This window comes from Camellia sinensis, chromosome 9 (assembly GCF_055761805.1).
Source record: "Camellia sinensis isolate YWXY chromosome 9, ASM5576180v1, whole genome shotgun sequence".
Lineage (NCBI taxonomy): Eukaryota > Viridiplantae > Streptophyta > Magnoliopsida > Ericales > Theaceae > Camellia > Camellia sinensis.
This window is the reverse complement of record NC_138969.1, coordinates 123,654,941-123,668,870: the sequence shown is the minus strand read 5'-3', so window position 1 is coordinate 123,668,870 and position 13,930 is coordinate 123,654,941. Positions and strand designations below refer to the sequence as shown.

Genomic DNA, 13,930 nt, shown 5'->3' with positions numbered 1-13,930 from the left:
ACAATAGAGCTTCATTATTAAGAAAAGACGGCTCGATGACCTTCTAGTTTTAGAACTGTATGGGAGTTTTGCTCTGTTTGCATTCAAGAACAACTTCATGAACAATCTATTCGTCATCATCTTGACATAGAATAGAATATCATTATTAACAATAAAATGATTTGCTGTTCCTCTAACTTCACAAATTTGTTCAATACTAAGTAGAAATTCATAAAAAGTATCTAATTTTGTTCAGTTTGAGTTCATAAAAGTGATCGATTTATCATCGGCGCATGAATTATTAAAAATTGACAGCGAATCTGTGAGATTGACAAAAAAAAAAAAACATATTTAATCATTGTACTTGTATAAAAAATGTCTAAATTACTTTTTCCTATCAAAATTTAATGACTAAAATATATTTTATTCGTTAATTTTACCTAACAAAAATAGATAAATGGTTTAAATTGATACAAATCAATTAGTTTATTTAACGAAAATAGACAAACAATTTAAATAAAAAATAAATCAAAATATTAGAATTTAAATTGACAATACTGCTCAAAATTTAACGAAACAACATTATCAACATTATTTTTTTGGTTATTGATCATATGATTATTGATATCTGATTAATATAATTTTTGATAACATGAATTATTCAACAAACCCTATAAAATGAATAGTTCGAATCATAAAAATAAGCTCATAGTACACCTCAAATTGAGGGACAGCGGTAACCCCATCTCCATAATCTTGCTGAGAAAATAGAATGTTTAATCAATGCCAAACTGCAACCAAATCAGGTTAAATTTAGCTGACTCGTGTGAGAAATTTATTTTTATTTCCTTTTTTCCTTGGGAGAACATTCAAACTACTCTGTACACTTGACCTACAACCAGATCATTAGCTTTTGACCTGCTTTACTGTAATTAAACATCATATTTACAATGTGGTCATAAGCTTCACCCAGTACAATTTTATACAATTTTCTAATAACCTACTGTACAATTATTTAGCAGCAACTATGTACACAGAAAAGAATCGTGGAAAACGACCCAGCAAATCCAGAAATGCAATTACAACCCAAATATTCCAATCCCAATTCCCTAAAATAGGTTGTGACAATTCAATTCTACACAACTGGTCATCTCTCAAGCTTTTGATATAAATCTCCCAGAGCGCGATAGAGAATGGCAGCTGCAGGTGGCCGAGGTAATGAGCCAAGAAGAATATCTGATGCATTTATTGATTGACTGCCATAGAATCGGAAATTCTCTCGGGTGCGAGTAGTAACAACGCTCCCTTCTAGTGAACATCCAACAAATGCACCTGCATTATGAACATTAGTCATATTAAAAGGTACCAAAGAGATGAAAACAGAAAATTATGAACTTGTGAGGACAGGTTACGGATCTGAAATTACTAGAAATGATTATGCGGGTATCAGGACTATTCACATAAAACTTTTAGAAACACATATCTTGACTATTTTGATTAACATATAAAATTTAATTAAGAATTGATTTAAAATATAATTAAACAAAAATATAAATAAATAATAATCAAGAATTGATCTAAAATGTAATTAAATTAAAATTAGATTAAAAAGTTAAAAATTATAATAAATAATTAAGTAGTTAGGATATATTGTCATATAAAATATAATTAAATTAAAATTAGAATAAAAAGTTAATAATTATAATAAATAATTAAGAATTTATAATTAATTGTGATTTAATTGAATTAATGTTAAACATTATAAATTATGTGAATGAAAGAAGAGAGAAACAACTCCGCCGGTCCCAAGCCCGGGTTAAGGAGGAGGGTTGTGTGTTAGGTAGCCGACAGCCAACACGTAAAAAAGCCGCTCGGATCCCTTATGACAATGAATCCTACTTTGAATCGTTTAAATGCTAGGTCGTTACCCTCAAGTGACGCGTTATGCCTGCCTCCAGGTGTTTCGAAAAGTGAGCAAGGGGCGCCGCATCGACGCCTGGGTGCGGTGAAAAATGGGCAAAGGTTCTCATGTTTTTTTGGATGAACACGGATAAAGAAGTTAGTCCAAGACTATAGGTTTAGGGTAGCCACTTGGAATATAGGAACTTTAACTGGTAAGACGATGGAGTTGGTAGATGTTATGAATAGGAGGAGAGTTAGTATAGCTTGCGTACAAGAAACTAAGTGGACGGGTGAGAAAGCTACAGAAATTGAGGATACCGGCTTTAGACTGTATTATAGTGATAAGGATAGACGGAGGAATGTTGTAGAAATCTTAATTGCCAAGGGTCTTGTAGAGAATGTGTGGCGGTCATTAGGAAAGTGGATAGGATTATGTTAGTTCAACTAGTTATTGGAGGGAACATAGTAAACGTTATTAATGCATACGCCCTTCAAGTAGGATTAGATGATTAGACTAAGAAGGATTTTTAGGAGCAAATGGATAAGATTTTACAGGAGATACGCATAGGAGAGAATCTGATTATAGATGGAGATTTTAATAGCCATGTAGGCATAAATAAACTAAGCTATGAAAAGGTGCATGGTAGATACAGTTTTGGTGACAGAAATGAGGCTGGAGAGAGTATCTTAGATTTTGCGTTGGCTTCTGACTTGGTGGTGGCCAATACTATGTATAAGAAGAGGGAGGAGCATTTGATAACCTTTAAGAGTGGGTCAATTAAGAGCCAAATAAATTACTTCTTAGTAAGAAAAGTGAACTGCCTAAAATGCAATGATTGTAAGGTGATTCCTAGAGAAAACCTAACCTCTCAACATAGGATTTTGGTACTAGATTTATATTTTAGAGGGCAATACCAAGCTAGGAAGGATGGTGGGTATTGTAGGACGAGATGGTGAGACCTAAAAGGGGATAAATTAAAAATATTTAAGAATAGAATAGATAAGGAAGGTACTTGGAACTTGGAAGATGATGCTAACACTATGTGGAACTTGATGGCCAATTGTATGAGGAGAATCTCAAGGGAAGTGCTTGGAGAGTCGAAAGGAACGAGACCCAGCTCTAGGGAAACTTGGTGGTGGAGAGAAGAGGTTCAAGTTGTAATTAAGGCAAAAAAAAAGTGCTTTAAAAAGTGGCAAAATGATAGAACTGAGAAAAACCTTAAGAGCAATAGATTGGCTAATAAGGAGGTCAAGAAAGTAGTGAGAGAGGCTAAATTGAAAGCTTATGATGACCTACGCAGTAGACTAGATAGTAAGGATGGAGAGGCGGGTATACAAACTTGCTAAGATACGGGAGAGGAAAACAAGAAATTTTAATCAAATTAAGTGCATAAAGAGTGAGGATTCTAAGGTATTGGTGAGGGATGAAGAGATTAAAGAAAGATGAAAGAACTATTTTGAGAAACTATTAAATGAGGAACATGGAGGTACGACAATAGAGGAAGAAATAGCCAGTAATACGATAAACCAAGACTATAGGTTCCATTGCAGGATTAGTAACTTTGAAGTGGAGATTGAACTTAAGAAGATGAAATCAAATAAGGCATTAGGACCAGATGATATCCCTATTGAAGCTTGAAAGTGTTTGGGTAAAAAATGGGCTGCTTGGTTGACTAGATTGTTTAGCAAAATTTTGTTGACTAGGATCATGCTAGATGAGTAGAGGAAGAGTATTTTAGTGCCAATCTATAAGAATAAATAAGATGTCCAGAATTGCAACAACTATAGAGGAATCAAGCTAATGTGTCATATAATGAAAGTGTGGGAGAGGGTGATAGAACGCCGATTGCGAGATATAACAGAGGTGTCAGAGAATTAATTTGGGTTTATGCCTGGCAGGTCAATAATGGAAGCGATAAATATTTTGAGGCGAGTTATAGAAAAGTATAGAGAAAAGAAAAGAGACATTCATATGGTGTTTATCGACCTTGAGAAAGCATATGATAGAGTGCCCCAGGATATAATATGGTGGGTGTTAGCGAAGAAAGGGGTGACAAAACGTTACATTGATGAGATTAGGGACATGTATGAAAGGGTGATGACCATCATGAGATCGCCTGCTGGAGAAACAAATAAATTTCCTATCACTGTAGGGTTACACCAAGGATCTACCTTAAGTCCTTATCCTTTTGCTTTAGTTATGGATGCGTTGACGAGAAATATCCAGGATGACGTGCCATGGTGTATGCTTTTTGCAGACGATATAATGCTAGTGGATGAGACTAGAGAAGGAGTTAATACAAAGTTGGAGATTTAGGCCAAGTTTGGCATCCTCCAAAAAATCAAAAAAGTCAAAAAGTCACTATCCTATTTAAGTCACATCATCTTATATAAGTCACATCACCTCTCTAACACATCACTTCAAACCCAACCCAAATCCAACCCATATTTCATAAAAAGTCAAAAAGTGCACTTATTTAGTCTTCCCAAACTTGGCCTAAGAGAAAAACTCTTGAATCTAAAGGATTTCGGATAAGCAGAACTCAGACAGAGTACATGGAGTGTAAATTTAGTAACAGTAATAATGAAAGCAGAGGAGAAGTGAAGATTGAAAACCAAGAACTGTCTATGAGTGAAAATTTTCGTTATTTAGGGTCGATTATCACAATAGCCGGGGAGATTGATGTGGATGTGGCCCCTAGGATTAAGGCGGGATGGTGCAAGTGGAGAAGTGCATCTGGGGTACTGTGTGATAGACGAATACCCACTAGACTTAAAGGTAAGTTCTATAGAACAGCTATTAGACCAGCGATGTTGTATGGGATAGAGTGTTAGGCAACCAAGAAACAACATATAGATAAAATGAGTGTGGCTGATATGAGAATGCTAAGGTGGATGTGTAGCAAGACTAGAAAAGATAGAATTAGGAATGAGTGTATTCAGAAATGGGTAGGAGTAGCACCGATAGAAGATAAGTTGAGAGAGAATCCATTGAGATGGTTTGGTCATATTCAACGAATACCAACAGAGGAGTAGTGAAGAGATGCGATGTTGTAATAGTAGATGGAAGTGTTAGGGGACGGGGTAAGCCTAAATTAATGTTGGTTAGCGTTGTAAATAGAGATATGGATCTACTTAACTTGGCTAAAGAAATGGCCTTTGAGAGGGCCGCCTGGAGAAAAAAGATTTATATAACCGATTCCATTTGATGGGACTTAAGCTTGGTTTGGTTTGGTTTGGTTTAAAGAAGAGAGAAACAAAATTTAAAAATATATAGGGTTTGAGGGTATTATGGTCATTACACATCTATAATTAATGGTGTATGGTTATTTTACATCTATAGTTAACAATGTTACCCGTTGCACTTTGGTCCAAAACCATATGAGGGCTCCTGGTTATATTTGAACAATAGGAGAGTAAAGTGCTCTACCCTCAAATCACAATGGGGTAAAATGAATTTTGCCCATTACTCTATTAATATTTTGGATGGGGCAACGAGTGAATGATGTTTTCAAGATCAAACCCATACAAACTGTGAAGTAATGCACAAGGATAACCCAGTCATCGGAAAAATGGCTATTAGCACCAAGGGGAAAAAAAAAAAAAAAAGGTTTCACCATAGAAGATTCAGGTAGCTTTCATAAGATTCCAGTATCTTTCTAAAGAAACATATCAAAACTGAATCAAGAAGAAAAGATGTTTGTGTTACTTGTTATTGGATAACTTGATATACTTTGTTAGACTCATTTCCTAATAGCTTAAGCTTTTAGGACTAATGGTGATCTCACAAGGTATCATAGCTCAGGTTGGAAGAGCTCTTCAGTTCACGAGTCTCTCCATTTGCATTTCCCATTTGTGTTCTGGTTCTCTCTATGTAAGTCAATTTGCATCTCAACATGTAAGATGGGGATTGCATACGGAGGGTGTTCGGATAGCTTAATATACATTGTTAGGCCTATTTTCTAATAGCAAAAGCTTTTGGTATAATTGGTGATCTAACATTTGTCACATGCAATCATGGCCTTATGGCCTCAGTAAGTCCCTAAAGTGTTTAATAAGAAAAGCTACCTTTACTGCAACTATATGTATAACAAGCAGCATAGCCACCATCACCAGCTCGCACATCAGCTTCAACTGCCCGTCCAACAATACCAACTGCAGCACTCAAACCAGCTCCCATTGAGAGATGCACATCACCACTAAACGTCTTGATGGCATCACTTGTCCTCAGTACAATAATTAAGTCTATCAACTCTCCACCAGCCTGCAAAGAAACACAATCCCAAAAATAAATTACTAAAATGATGATTGCTGAACACTGATCAGATACTTCCCCACAAGTAAAAGGGTAAGAACTGAAAGGATCAGAGAAATAAAATTGGCAATGACAAAAGAAAGGGAAAAAAAATCCTGCTTTTTACAGTCGAAGTGAAAACATCAAAGAAACAAATCTTAATCATTTACATTTGGAATCCCGGGGGATGAAATGATGGTCATCCCACAAAATTATTTGTTGTGTGCGTCTTGAATCTGCAATCCCAAATGACCATCATTTCATCCCCCTTAATTCTACCCTTGGTGCTTGCCAGTGAGCTTGCAGATATAGTTGAAAAATAACAAAAACATAAAGATCTGCCATCAATTGCACTTGGAGAGTGTGGATGATTTGTCTTAGACCCTCCAAATTAACTCGTAAAAGAAAATTTAAAGTGGAAATGGGACTTCTTAAAAATAAACTACTTCACCTGAGCTCCCCAACCCACGCCAAACGAAGAAATGGAAGAGGGCGGAGACCATGAGCCATCTTCCCTACGAGCAATAACCAATCCTGTTCCAATGTTGTAGGTAACCATCATGCCAACTTTCACAATAGTAAGTATTGCAAGGCCTTTTGCTTGTCGTAGAACAGCATCTGGAATTGCTTTCTCGAGTCTCAGAGAACCAACCTGAGCATACATATTCCATTAAGTAAAGCATCAGATCATGGAATCATAACAAACTCAACAAGAGAATAATTGAAATGAAATAGTTATCTTCAAGGTTAACAAACATTGCTGCCATAATTATGCAATTCCTCAGTAAAATCCCAACTGCAAAGGATAAATAATAACTGGATGAGCATAAAAGCATGACAGACAATAGCATAGAAGTAACCAAAATCTTACCTTATCATTATAACCCCGAATTGTGTTTGTGGCCTTGTAGATCTCGTATTCCATGGACTGAGCCCATGGAAAATTTGCCCATGATCTTAAAGTGCTGAGGTCTGTAACATCATTGGTTGGTAACTGAGCAGCACGACTTACTTGATCCATTAAGTGTGGCTGGACAGATTCAAGACGCACACAACAAACATCACACACTCGTTGGGGATTGTTCTCATGAAACTTAGCTGGCAACAAGCTCCTTCCTCTAGTACACTCGCCACAAAATATTCCTCCACAAAACCGACAGTGATGCCGGCCGCACATGATAGGGTGAAAACGGATATTACATAGCATACAAGCAGAAGCAGCACTATCAGGCAGCCATTTTGGTGGCTCCGCTTCAAGAATCTTCACTGTGTAACCAAAATTGGCCTCGGTGAGAGTCTCAGCCATCTCTTTCCAAGCTTGCTCAATTAGGTGGCTTGATATCCATGAAATTTTACGAATATCGCCTGAAGCAAGAGCACTAACTTTTCCCTGGGCCACAAGTAACATTTCAACTACCACATCCCACATGGTCAACTCTTTATCTTCCTCAATGTACTGACTCCAACCCATGTCTCCTTTGGGGAAGTATCCCCCATTTGGATACAGACCTCTGGCCCACTCTTCATGCTCACTTTCTGACAGAGGCGGAACAGAAACAGGTATCCAAACCCCAGTTTCTTCAGAAAGCGGTGAGTCATAATAGAAGTATTTTCCTAATTTTCTGTGGTTGGTATTTGATTCTCCCTTCTCACCATTTTCCTCCTTTAAGTGTTGAGGTAATTTGGTATCACATGCTTCATGCGTTGCCATTTTTTGGGCTATGAAACCACTATTCTCATCATTCTCTTCCTTAAAATGTTGAGATAATATGGGATCACATGTTTCATGTTTTGCCATTTTTTGGTCCATGAACGCACTCTTCTCATCATTCTCTTCCATTAATTGTTGAGGTAATTTAATATCACATTCTTCAAGTTTGTCCATTACTTGGATCATAAAATCACTCTTCTGATCATCACCATCACTTTTGTGTTGAGGTACTTCAATATATTTTTTAGGTTTATCCAATTGTTGGCTCAGTAAACCTCTCTGCCCTTCATTCTCCTTCCTTGCTTGTTGAGGTAATTCAGCATCTTTAGCCATTTCTTGCCCCATAAGGCCCATTATCTCATCCATCTCCTCTGTCCAACAAGAAGGTAACTTAGTATTACGTTCTTCAAATTTATCCATTTGTTGGTTCATGAAACAAACTGGGTCTTGTAAATCATTGTGCTCTTTATGCTGATGAAATCCCTCGCAATCCTGTCATCATCATGAAAGGACATTCAGAATAAGAAAAAATTCCACTAATCAAAGACTTGATTAGAACATAGCAGTAAGGACCAAATACTCAAGAAACAGAGAGAGAGAAACCAGAAGAATACAAGTCTCTAGCATCAAATGCTGCCTATTAGCCTTCTAAAATGCTTTCTGATGAACTGTTTTTTCCCTATTCCTAATGCGTTCAAAATTCAAATGCAAGTATGCCAAATTGCTTTGAACATTACTACCCAAATATATATACATAAATGTGTGTCCTTCCATGGTCACAGAAAATGATGGTGATAGAAGCTATGACAGTGAATGAACACATGACAGAATCGTCATGAAGAATATAAAGAAGAGGTGAATGTAATCTAAGATGTTGAGGAAATGGTAAGAACAAAGTGAGGTGTTGCATATGATACATGTATGGTAGCAGCAGCAGTGTTGAATTAGATAATGGCATGTACAACTCATAACAATGACAATTATAGCAGAGCAGCAGAGAATGTAGCAACTATTTTCTAACAGTGTTTTAAGTTAATGCAAAAGGTTTTGGACCTTGTCTCCACTCTAAACAGGGGCGGGGGAAGGGGGGGCCCTGGCCCCTGTTACACTTCCCAAATTGCTTATAGGATGTGTACAGAACTTATGATGTCTAACAAACTTATTTTCCTCATATAATATATTTAAGTACACAGCCATCTCAAGGGAATTTATTTATTAAAATAATTAATTATTTCTCTTTCTCTCTTTTCTTTATTCAGTCAGTAGACAACACTTCCCTTTTTTCAGTTGGCGGACAACTCTTTCATTCTTTTCACTCAAATTTGTCTCTCATATTTTGTTTTTGGTCTATGGTATTTCCCTCTTTTATTTATGGGAAGGCTATATGGTACACCCTTTACCACAAGAGATGTTATGAGTTTTTGTGGCGGAAGTTATGAACTATTGTAATTACGTTACAAAGAATGCACCGTAAAAAAGGCCTTAATTACAAATGATATGATTATGTTGTGAATATTAAAACGTTATGAACTATTGTAGCAAAACAAGTTGCGAACGACTGATTTTATTATGAATCATTGTGGTATAAATTCCGAAGAGCATACGATATCCATCTTTTAGGGGTGTGTACCATAATTTTTTCTTTCACTCAACTATTTATACATTCAACAAATAAATACGAGACAACTTCAAAAATCTATATACACTGCGATCAGTAATTCATTACCATTTACGTAATTAGATGAATTTTTTAATTTGTACTTTTCTAGTGGTGAATTATTGAAGTTTAAGTTCTTGAAACACATGTAAACGGAACACACTAAGTGTTCTCAATAAATATTTCAGTTGTTTAAACCTATATTCACCCAATCTTTGGACTTATCCAATGCCTTAGCTTTTGGCTCTCCCAATAGGAGATTTCTGGCTCCACCCCTGACTATAAGGCTGTGTTTGGATCATGATTTGGGTAAGGATTTAGAAAAGGGAAAAAAAGTAATACGGAAATCTAATATCAAAACATTGTTTTTCATCCTTTTTTTTTTTTTTTTTTCTTTATTTCATTATTGAATATGTTTACTGATTCCTCTTCAATTTTGCGACTTTTCATTCAACTATGATTAATCAAATCCGAGTTTTCTCAATTTAATCAAATTCATTAAACTAAAACACATAGAAGCATAGATATTCGCGTGGTTTTCGATTTTGAGTGTCCAATTAAACAAAACCAAGTAAGTATTTTAAATTGAATCCAAAACAAAGCAAACTGTTATCAGGAATTGAAAAGCAATTACCGTGTGATTGGTGGCTTCTGTGCAGATTGAGATTGTGGAAACCCTAGACGCCAGAGGTTGAAATTCGCCTTGGGCTTCAGTTTGTGTACAGCGTTCCTTGTCCTCCATCGATCGAATTTGAAGCACAGGGTACGAAACAATCAGTTGATGCGGCGAAGATAGAGAGAGATTGATGGCAGATATATATTTGGCTAAATTACAAAATTACAATTATATGTCTCGAGTTTGCTTAAAAGTATAAATTCCCTTATCAAAATTTTTATTTAATAGAATTAATTAAAAAAATAAAATTTATAATTATTTTATTATATATTAATAAAATTATTTAAATTATTAATTATAATATATTTTTAATATCATTAAAAATTATTAATTAATTTTATAATTTATTAATAAAAAACAATTTATTAGGAATTTAAAAAATTCAAAAGATGTAATGCCTCCGTTTGAGAAATGAGTTGGTTTTTTGATTTTTTGATTTTTTTAGTTATTTTAGGGGTTGTTTGGGGTGTCCTAAATAAGTGCACTTTTTATCTTTTTAGGCTAAAAAATTGAAGTTGAAAATATGGATGTTTGGATTAACTTTTTGACTTTTTATGGAAAAATATGTAATAAAAAATTGTAAAAATTGATTTGTAGGAAAAAATTCAAATTGGGAGTTGTGCAGCCGTAATTATTGACTTTTGGTGAATAGTGTTAACTTTTTAACTTTTTGAGTAACTTTTTGACTTTTTGGACTTTTTTACAAGTTTCCAAACTTTGCCTTAGTTTGGGTTAAAAAGCTTGGTTTGTGAAGGACTTTTTAGCTTTTTGACTTTTTGAATTTTTGAACTTTTTTGACTTTTTTTTGTGAGAGAAGAGTGTAATGATTATAAGTTGAATGTGATGTTTTATTTTTTTTTGACTAAAATAACATATTTTATCTTTTGTGACTAAAATAGCCATTTTAACCCTTCCCAAACAATGCCAATATAATTTTTAGATTATAAAAAGTAATTTATATTTTAATTCAATCTCAATATATGTATTTATAATGTATCACATATATTTTAGGTTACGTTTGTTTCGTGGTGTAAGAGGCTGGATTGGACTAATAATGTTGCAGGTATCCATAGCACGTTTGGTGATGGTTTGGGCAAGCGACTTCATATTCCAATTGGCTTGCTAATCTCCTTCAGTAGGAGGATTAACTTGGATTAATTTCAGTAAGATTAGGAAAACAGTGAGAGGATTAAGTCTATTTTTATAATTTTTTTTTTTTTTTTTACCAAATGTACTTATTTGTTTTAATATTTATTTTAGTTTTCTTTTAATATAGAAATAATTTATTTATTTATTTTACATAAAAATAATTTAACAATTCCATCACTAATTATCTCTCACACTATCATTAAAACAAACACATTTTTACTTAATTTCCTCATTAATAATTCTTACATTAACTATTTTTTTATTAATAATTTTTTCACTAACAATTTTATTCAATATAATCTGCCAAACAATCGGGGCGTTAGTGTTTTTCTTGTTCACGCAGCTCATGGTGACATTTTACGTTGTCTTTATGTCACAGTCATTCCATCATCTCAGCGCACCACCCAAATGAGTCTTTTACACCCAACGTTGAAATTCTAATTACAACAATGATTCATCTCCCCTTTTCCTTTCACCCCTTTTAGGGATGGCAATTTGAACCCGGCCCGACGGGGACCCGACCCCCCCGTCCCCGATAAGAACGGTTTTTCCCCGAAAAATACTCCCCGCGGGGCGGGGATGGTATTAAAAAATAAATCCCCGGTGACATTCGGGCCGGGGACGGTGATATATATTTCATCCCCGGCCCGCCCCGGCCCCGGCCCCGCCCCCCGCCCCGGTCAGCCCCCGATTTATATATATATATATATATATTATATATATGTTAACTTACACTGTGACACGCTCTATCTATATTATATGATAGATATATATTATATTTATATATTATATTAAATATATTTCAATCCCTGTGTTGAATAACTAAGCACCAGTAGCTCTATCTCAGACTGAGAGATTCTCAGTCACACTCTCTTCTCTTCTCTCACTCTCTCTCTTCTCTTCTCTTCTCTTCACACAGACACAGACGCAGGAGCCTCCTCCAAGCCACCACCACCTCTTCCTCCTCCTCCTCCACCAGGCCACTACAGCCTCCTCCTCCTCCTCCACCAGGCCACTACAGCCTCCTCCTCCGTCGCCACGGCAGATCTAATGGAGTGTAGCACACCGCCGATCTCCTTCACCGATCTCCACCGCCGCCCTCCTCCGTCGATATCCTCCTCCGGCGCCTCATCAGCTCAGATCTGTAAGATCTGTTATTCTTTTTTTTATTTGTTATTGATTTTTTGATCTGATGATCTGTAAATTTTTTTTTTTGATTTGATGATCTGTAATTTTTTTTTTTTGATCTGATGATCTGTATTTTTTTTTTTTGATCTGATGATCTGTAAATTTTTTTTTTTTTGATCTAATGTTCTGTAAATTTTTTTTTTTGATCTGTTATTTTTTTTGTTGATCTATGTTGATGATGTTGAAATTTGAATGTTGAAACAGATCTATTTTTTTTTTTGATGATCTGTTATTCTTTTTTTTTTTTTTTATCTGTTGATGGCGTTGAATGTTGAAACAGAGTTGGATCGGGGACTTTTCGGGGTCGGGGAAACCCGATCCCCGTTGGGGACGGGGATGGGGACTGTGACAGGTTCCCCGTCGGGGATCGGGGCCGGGGACGGGGAAGTTTTGGCCATCGGGGATCGGGGACGGGGAGGGTGGTCCCCGGCCCCGCCCCGCCCCGTTGCCATTCCTACCCCCTTTGACCCCCTCTCTCTCTCATTGGTTACATTTTTTTTTTCTTTTTCTTTTTTTTCCTGCTCCTCCAATCACCACCCGCCACATGACAAAGAGGGGTGAGGGGGTGACCCCCAAAAGGGGGTCCCAAGCATTATTCTTCTAATTATTATTGCCACTGCAAACAAATTTTATGGAGTGATTTGTGTTTCTCATTATCACCTACGTTTGTTTGCGAACTTGATTATTTTAGGTGGTTTTTTATTATTATTATTTTAGTTTGATCAAAAAAATATTATTTAGAATTAGAATTGATTTTTTTTAATTAATTTGATAATTGTCAAAGAAAAAAAATAAAAAATAAAAAAAATTTAAATGTGATATTTTATCTTATTAATTATTTTATCTTATTTTGTCTTTATTGATTATTTTAATCAAAAACTATCTTCCCAAATACGCCTATTATTAGTTATTATTGATATGATATTAATTTAATTATAATTCAAGATTTTTTTGTTATATCTTTTATGGTATTTAATTATAACACATTATTTTGTAATTATGAGTCCCATGACCCTCTTGACGTTGTGTGTGATGCTGTAAGAAAAGGGGAGCCGCTTAAGCGATGAAAGGGGGTCATCCAATATTTCGTCTACTAGTCTAAAATTCTGGAAAGTAGGCTTCACTACTAAAAAGCAGGGCTTTTGAGTCGGCAGCTTGCCGTCGCAAATAGCGGATTTGCCGACGCAAAAACTTTTTGCGACGGCGTTTCGACGGCAACTCAAGGGACGAAAATGGTGGGGTCGCAAAAAGTTTTTGAGTCGGCAAGCTGCCGACGCAAAAAGTTTTAATTTTTTGAGACGGTAGATTGCCGACTCAAAAAGTGGTTAAATGTTTTAAAAAATTTAACTCATAATTTTCTCACTGAGGCTCCCA

General features: G+C 35.6%; 1 protein-coding gene across 1 annotated transcript; it reads right to left on the bottom strand.

The window, feature by feature from the left end:
* Positions 1-804: 804 nt before the first annotated feature.
* LOC114260889 (uncharacterized) lies at positions 805-10,435 on the bottom strand. The gene is made up of 5 exons (XM_028201096.2): positions 10,178-10,435; positions 7,047-8,378; positions 6,627-6,827; positions 5,950-6,145; positions 805-1,311 (listed from the first exon to the last, which is right to left on the bottom strand). The coding sequence occupies exons 1-5, from the start codon at positions 10,283-10,285 to the stop codon at positions 1,127-1,129; spliced, it is 2,022 nt and encodes a 673-aa protein (XP_028056897.2). The 5' UTR covers positions 10,286-10,435; the 3' UTR covers positions 805-1,126.
* Between the last annotated feature and the right edge of the window lie 3,495 nt (positions 10,436-13,930).

Coding starts and splice junctions, on each gene's coding strand:
- LOC114260889 (XM_028201096.2), bottom strand. CDS start 10,285: ATGGAGGACAAGGAACGCTGTACACAAACTGAAGCCCAAGGCGAATTT. Junction 8,379..10,177: donor CAGAAGCCACCAATCACACG/GTAATTGCTTTT, acceptor TGATGATGACAG/GATTGCGAGGGATTTCATCA. Junction 1,312..5,949: donor TACATATAGTTGCAGTAAAG/GTAGCTTTTCTT, acceptor TTCATAATGCAG/GTGCATTTGTTGGATGTTCA.